This window comes from Octodon degus, unplaced genomic scaffold, assembly GCF_000260255.1.
Source record: "Octodon degus isolate 3935 unplaced genomic scaffold, OctDeg1.0 scaffold00001, whole genome shotgun sequence".
In the NCBI taxonomy this organism is placed as follows: Eukaryota; Metazoa; Chordata; class Mammalia; order Rodentia; family Octodontidae; genus Octodon; species Octodon degus.
The window spans coordinates 8,252,966-8,260,465 of record NW_004524577.1 but is presented as its reverse complement, the minus strand read 5'-3'; the positions used below and the strand labels follow the sequence as shown (position 1 = coordinate 8,260,465).

Genomic DNA, 7,500 nt, shown 5'->3' with positions numbered 1-7,500 from the left:
CTGCTTGGTCCCAACTTTCACAAAAAGCACCCTCACACCCCCTAAGGAATCAAGCTAAAAACCAGGAAAGAACCTCTGCCCCTCTGTCCTATGCGTAACACATTACTAAATCCTTACGGTTCTATCTTCAAGAGACACCTGTCCCCTTGTCTGAATAATGAGCCACCGCCACACAGGTCCAAGCCACCCTCACCATCTCCATCACCAACACCAACACCGCCACCACCACCGCCACCAATATGCCAGGCCCTCTCTCCCCTCCCAGCTTTCCCATGAGCCCCTGTGTCCCTGAGGGATGCTCTCCTGTCGCCCCCTCCACCATGCTCTTTGATTCTTATCTTTCACGTCTCAACTCAAACGTCATTTCAGCATGTATTTTGTCTCAAGTTTTAAAGTGTTGTCTGGGGGCTGGGGAGATGGCTCAGTAGAATAAGCTCTTCCCTGTCAAGCAGAAGGGCCTGAGTTCAATCCCCAGTTCTGCCAAAAAAACCAATATAGCCAGCTCAGCAGCCTATCATGCATGAGGCCCTGCATTTGAGCCCCAGCAACAAACACAAAAACAACAATAAAATTAAAAGGCTCATTCAGAAAAGGCCTTCCTCCACAAGCCTATTAAAAGTAGCCTCCATCACTACACTGAGCTACACCTCCGCCCAGCTTCCGGTTCCCAATCCCATCTCTTCCTTCTGTTTGTTCTCTGTATGACTTGTGTTATAACCTCTAGTGACCTCTGCCCTTATCCAACGTGAGCACAAGCTCTAGTTTGTAACATGCTTGAGGATCTTATTCACATAGCCCGATTTGCAGCTACTGAAGGAACGAATCAGTAAGTAATCTGGCAAGTGCAAGGGCCTGAGATCAATCCCAGGTTCCACAAAAATAAATAAATAAGTAAAACAGAAGCTAGACATGGTGGTAGAATCCTGTAATCCCAGCACTCTGGGAGGCTAGGGCAAGAGGATCACAAATTTGAGGTCAACCTTAGCAACGAGTGAGACAATCTCTCTTTATTTTGTACCAGGAATCAAACTGAGAACCTTGTACTTGCCAGGCAGGCGCTGTGCCACTGAGCTATACTCCTGGCCCCTCAAATTTTTTAAAAAGACTGAGGATAAAAAAAAAAAAAAAAAGGCTGAGGATGTGATTCATTGTGAAGGCCCTGGGTCAATTCCCTGTATCAGTCCCCGACCCCCTAAGAGAAAAGAAGAAAGAATAGAGCTAGCCTTACAAAAGTGTTTAAGAACATAGCAAATATATGGGCTGGAGAGATGGCTCAGTGGAATAAACACTTCTCTGGCAAGTGCAAGGGCCTGAGTTCAATCCCTGGTTCTGAAAAAAGAAAAAAACAAAACAAAACACAAACACATAGCAAATATAGTGATAACTCATTCATTCATTGAATAAATTTTAGAGTAATTATATGTCTATCCCCAGGGATATAAAAGGTGAAAGAGCTGGCACAATGCTTGCCATGACAGACCAGAGCCCTCAGTGTGGAGACAGTGAAGGATAAATTAGCATCCGAAAGAAATAGAGCCATGCTGTTGTGTTGAGCTGTGGGGGACTCTGGTCAATAATTTCTGACATTGCCAGTTAAACAGAAGACCCAATGCTATTATGGGCTACTGGACTCTTTTAGAATATTGTGCTGAGTTTACACACCTATAATATTCAATAACGGACTTTGGACAAATGGGGTATACCGATGAATGTCCATTTTGTATCTGTGTATTTAAGGAGGTTGGGATAGATATATAGTTGCATTCTCTTAGTGAATAGAATGATTTGTTCTAATGGTGTTTGTAAATAGGATATCAAGTCCGCATCTTGTACAGCAATTAACCACTAAGAAGAATATATGCAGTGTGTTATTTGTTGAAACTGTACTTCCGATTTGATTTGAAACTGTCTCATTGCTATCTGTTTATCAATAAAACTTTGAAAAAAAATAAAAAATAAATAAATCTTAAAAAAAAAAAGATAAATTAGCATCCGAGTCAGCATCGGGGCTGTGACAACGGCTACAGCAGCACGCGATTACCCATGGGGGCTCTCAGCACAGCACAGGGCTGGCAGTGAGGATTGAATCGGAAGTGACATTCACAGCAAGAGTGGGAGGACGGGGACAAATCAAGAGGATGAGGGCTGGCAGTGACAAGAGCTGTTACCTACAGAGAAGCTACAACTTTATCAGGCTGGGTTTCTGTGTGTGTGTGTGTGTGTGTGTGTGTGTGTGTGGTTTTTTTTTGTTGTTGTTTTGAGGCAGAGTCTCACTTTGCAGCCCAGGCTGGCCTCGGACTCACAGGGATCCTCCTGCCTCAGCCTCCCCGGTGCTGGGATTACAGGCGAGCGCCACCATGCGGAGCTGCAGTTGCTTTGAGCTACCTGGTCAGCGGCATTTTCAGAGCAGCTCCCCGGAACTAACACAGCAGTTAAACCTTCCATCCCTATGAGGCTGGCATTGTTCTTACTTAACAGAAGAACGATGTGTGGTTGAGCCCACACAGCAAGGCTGAGCGGCTTCCTGAGCAGGCCTGTTAGGTTCCTGCTGTAGACGTCATACAGAGCTCGAGTCCTGGTCGAGGGGACCTCCCTGCGGGCGGGCGGGCGGGAGCTGCCGCCCTTGCATCAGGCTCGGCTGCCTGAGGAAACGCTTCTCCTAACCCGCCTTCTCACCGGCCTCACCTTAGTGAAAAGGGGAGAGATCAGGCAAGAAGAGAAAGCGATTGGAATCATCCTGCGGGGCTGAGGAGACACGAGCAAGACACGGTGCTTCGAAGCAGCAGAGAGAAAGAGCACATCTAAGCCTGCCCCATGTCACCGGCTCTGGGATTTTTAGTTAAGATTGGGTTTGGTGGGCCGGGGAGATGGCTCAGTAGAATAAGCGCTTCCCTGGCAAGCATAAGGGCCTGAGTTCAATCTCCGGTGCCACCAAAAAAAAAAAAAAAAAAAAGATTGGGGTTGGTTCTGCTTTTCCCTTTGAGGAGAGCTCTTAGTGCCAGACACCCGGTGCTTGTCTCCAGTCCCTCGTGCGGTTTGAACATGTTCGCAGCCCTCCGCCCGCTGCCACTCACCCTCGATGACGTAGATCTTCTTTTCCAGCTCATTGAACAGATCTTTGAGCTTCTCAAATGTGTCCAGGATCTTTACGAAGTCCTCTGTGGGTTGGGAGGCAAATTGATGGAGTTCCTTCTGACTTTGTGGGTTCTTGAAATGTTTTCCAATCTGGAAGGGAGTGCAGTGAAAAGCTGGTGTCTCCCAAATCTCAGACCAGTTTTCGATTATTTTCATAAGACTTTGGCCCGAAGAGAAGAGAACAGGGGCCCAGGAGGAGAGGGAAGATGGGACATTAAGAGGCAGCCCTCACCCCGATAATGTAGCGGATGATGTCTTTGGCCTTGTCAATGTTGCCAATGTCGGTGGCCTCCCCATCCGTGATGATGATGAGCACTTTCGTGGCATCTGGCCGGGCCCCCCGGTCCTCCCGGAACACCTCTGTCCTGTGTCCAGGAAAGAAAGATGTGAGACTCTCCTGAAAGACCCCCAACCCCTGTTCATTACACTGCTGCCCTGCTGGTGAGGTAAAGCCTTCTCAAACCTGCCGGGCAGGCTTCCCACGCCTCCAGCAATCTCTCCTGAGCATCTCACCTCGCCTGCTCTTGCTACTGCCCTTCCCTCTGGACGCTCTCTAAAATTTTTAGCTCAGCCAGACATGGTGGCACATGCCTGTAATCCTAGAACTTGGGAGGCCGGGACAGGAGGATAGTTGCAAGTTTGAGACTAGCCTGGGCTACATAGTGAGTTGAAGGCCAACCTAACCATGTAACAAGAACCTGCCTCAAGGGACAGACAGACACACAGACAGAGAGACAGAGACAGAATTCTTAGCAGAGGCTTGACATTCTTAGTCTTCACACTGCATTGTGGGCAGCTCGGGGGGGGGGGTGTCCCAGAGTTCAAGGGCAGCTAAGGGAGGTTTTGTGAGGGGTGAGTCTGGGCTCTGTCCACACTGACTCCAGACATACAGCAACCGCAACAGTCTGGTGTCCACCCAGACGAGTCCTCGGTGAGAGCATATGGCTCCACAGTCAAAGAGACTCAAAGTCACTTGCACAGCGAGCTCTTGAGAGCAGCTAATATAGTGAATTTGCTTTCATGTTTGTATCATTTTCCCCAAAACCATGAAATGCTTGTGGAAAGGACCATGTTTTAGTCACTGCGGTATCTCTGGCTCCTGATAAACCCGAGGCTCAGTGTAAAAATGAGAGCCAGGGATATAGCATAGGGGTACAGCACCTGCTTGTCAAGTGCAATGTCCTGAGTTCAATTCCTGATACCAAAAAAAAAGACAGGCTACTGGAGAAGCCAATGCCAATGCCCAGCTTCTGCGCTGTCACGAGCCAGGCTGCCCACAGTTCCTCCCGGGACAGTAGTTTGGTATAGACCCTCTGATCCACAGACACTGGGTGTCTCCAGTTTTTGGTTGGATGTTAAAGTTTCCCCCGGCTTCTAGCCACATAGACTCGAGACTTCCATGGCTGTTCAAGGATTTCCACCTGGGCCCAACACCACTGCCCCTCATCTGGAGTTTTCACCCTCCTAACTGGACTCTGTCGACCTTGGACCCCTCTTCAATCTGACAAATTAACTCCAGTGGCAGAGGGATTTCTTAATTAATTAATTAATTATGTCTTTTGAGGCAGGGTCTCACTATGGGTGCATGTTGGCCTTGAGCTCACTGTGTAGCCCAGGCTGGTCTCAAACTCACAACAATCCTCCTGCCTCAGCCTCCCAAGTGCTGGGATTACAGTTGTGTGCCACCATGCCTGGCTTAAGTTATTTTTAACAGACAGCGAAGTCTTTTTTAAAAATATCAACTAGATCATCCCTCCCAAAGAACTCCAGTGACTTCTCATCCTACCGGAAAGCCCAGTCCCCACTATGGCCTCTCTGTCCCTCACTAAATCCTTTACCTACTATTTTATCTGCTCTCACTGTGTTCCAGCCACCTGGGCATCCTGGCTCTTCCTGGTGTTTTGTTTGAGCCCAGGTCTCACCGTGTAGTTCAGACTGGCCTTGGCCTCATGGCGACCTTCCTCGCTCAGCCCCCAAGTACTGGCATTGCGGGCACAAGCCAGCATGCCCGGCTGTGGTTCTACACTGATTATCTCAGTGTTTTGTTTGTTTTTTTTTAATGTTTCCTTTATTTTTTTCTTTTTTATGGTCAGCTCAGCCCACCCTGGGTGTGGGGCTGGCATGGCCTGTGGTGCTGGGGATCGAAACCAGGTCCCTGCACGCTTGCCTAAGCTTGCCTAAGCAGGCACTTTAGACCACTGAGTTATCTCACCAGCCCCTCTCAGTTTTGTTTGTTTGTTTGTTTGTTTGTTTGTTTTGTGGAACTGGGGACTGAACTCAGGCCCTTGCACTTGCCTGGGAAGCACTTATTCTACCCGGCCCCTCTCAGGCATTTTTTACAGTGTCAGCTGACTAGTTCGAGTTCAGCGTGGGTCCTCACTACCCCTGCTGCCTAGAGCGCCCCCTAGGGCTCTGCATGTGGCTGGCTTGTTTCTTCACCCGCAAGAACACAACTCACAAAGAACCCTTCCTGATCTTCCTGCTGAATAATGCTTTCATTTTCTTCATAAAATTGTCCTCTGCATGAACTAACTTATTTGTAGTGTTTATGACATTTCTCCCTTGTTCTAAAAATGTTAAATTCTGAGAAGGGAGAGATCTTGGTTTAACTCAGTGCTATGCTCCTCATACTTGGGACATGGCAAAATGAAAAGGAAAACAAGAGCTGGCCAAATAGCTCAGTGGGTTAAAGCACCTGCAAGCAGGTGCAGGGGCTGGGGGCTCGATCCCTGGACCTTTCAGTGCTGAGATGGCAATTGAGACTGGGCGTGGTGGTGCATGCCTGTAACCCCAGCTCTTGGGAGGCTGTAAACAGGTGGATCACTATGAGTCTGATATAGTAGTGAACAAACACCCTGTAGACCCTTCCTTAAGAAATAAAAAAATAAAAAAAGGAAAACAAAAGCCACCAGCCAAATCCAGATCAAACAAAGCAGAACAAGTGGCCAGAAAAGCCTAAACTCTTTACCGGTCTTTTATAGAGATCATTTGTTGATTCTCAACCTGGGGAGATGGCTCAGTAGAATAAGCACTTCCCTGGCAAGCGCAAGGGCCTGAGTTCAATCCTGGATTTGGGGGTGGTGGGGGCAGAGGTTGCTCATCTGACTGGTAACTGAGGCTGCCGATTCTTTTTATTTATTTATTTATATTTTTATTTATTTATGTGTGTGTGTGTGGCCAGCTCAGCCCACCAGGGGGCGGGGCTGGCTGGCATGTGGTGCTGGGGGATTGAACCGCAGTCCCTGGCTTGTTCTAAGTAGGTGCTTTAGACCACTGGGCCATCTCACCAGCCCAAGGCTGCCGATTCTTGAGAGGACACAGCTTCCCTGTGCACTCACTGCGGTGTCCAAAGAAAGGAGTGAACTGGGCATGAAAATCCCATGAGCCCTTGCAGCAAAGAGTTGGAAAGTTTTGCGGAAGGGAACCCAGCACTGTTTACTGAAGGCAAATTCAACACGTTTGGCCAGGAAATGAATATGAGAAAAATCAATGAACTAGTATGAGAAATTCTTCCGGCTACTTTTATTCCACTTGAGTGTATACCTGGAGAACGTGTGGTAAGCCAGAGACAGGAGCTTTCTAATCTGTCTTGGTTCTCATAGACATTTGAATGTAGATATTTTAAGAAAAGACAAAGTACTCTGTGTGACTTCCCTCAAAATAGCCTGCCTTGTTTCCTCCAGGGTGTACTTTATCACTTTATCTTCTTTCCTCCTTTACTCAGCCCAGACTTGTCAGCTAGAGCCAGTTTCTCCCTCACTCTGCACTTTTACTTTAGATAAACTTTGCCACTGCCAGATGTGTGTGTGTGTGTGTACACAACATGGTCCTACATCAAGGCCTCAACTGAGGCAATCTGATCCAATTCTGGGGGAAAACTTTTCTGTATTGTATTTAGGAAATCAGGACATGGTTTGTTCTTTTCTTTCTTTCTTTCTTTCTTTCTTTCTTTCTTTCTTTCTTTCTTCTTTTTTTCGGTACCAGGGATTGAACTCAGGACCCTGCACTTGTCAGGCAAGCACTTATTCTACTGAGCTATCTCCCTGGGCCCCTCTTTCTTTCTTTTTTGGTACTAGGAATCGAACTCAGCACCTTGTGTTTGCCAGGCAGGTACTGTGTCACTGAACTATATCCCCAGCCCGGTAGTTTATTTTATTTTTTGTATTTGGTACAAGGTCTCACTATGCAGCTCATAGTTATTCTCCTGAATTCAGCCTCCCCAGTGCCGGGACTATAGATGGGTGCCACCATGCCCAGTCTATCAGGGATCAAAGCTTGGTCCCTGCGCTTGCCTAAGTAGGTGCGTAATCCACTGAGCTATCTTGTCAGCCCTCAGCCTGGTAGTTTCTAATGTTGAATTTGAGT

The 7,500-nt window shown here is 47.6% G+C and overlaps 1 protein-coding gene across 3 annotated transcripts in view; it reads right to left on the bottom strand.

The window, feature by feature from the left end:
• The window catches only part of Itgal (integrin subunit alpha L), a 43,052-nt gene that overhangs the window by 27,796 nt on the left and 7,756 nt on the right, over positions 1–7,500 (bottom strand). For all 3 annotated transcript variants that reach the window (XM_023722788.1, XM_023722685.1, XM_023722734.1), the window contains 2 exons: positions 3,368–3,500; positions 3,075–3,225 (listed from right to left, as the gene is read on the bottom strand). In XM_023722788.1, coding sequence (XP_023578556.1) covers positions 3,075–3,225; positions 3,368–3,500 — 284 coding nt within the window. The remainder of the gene's footprint in view (positions 1–3,074; positions 3,226–3,367; positions 3,501–7,500) is intronic.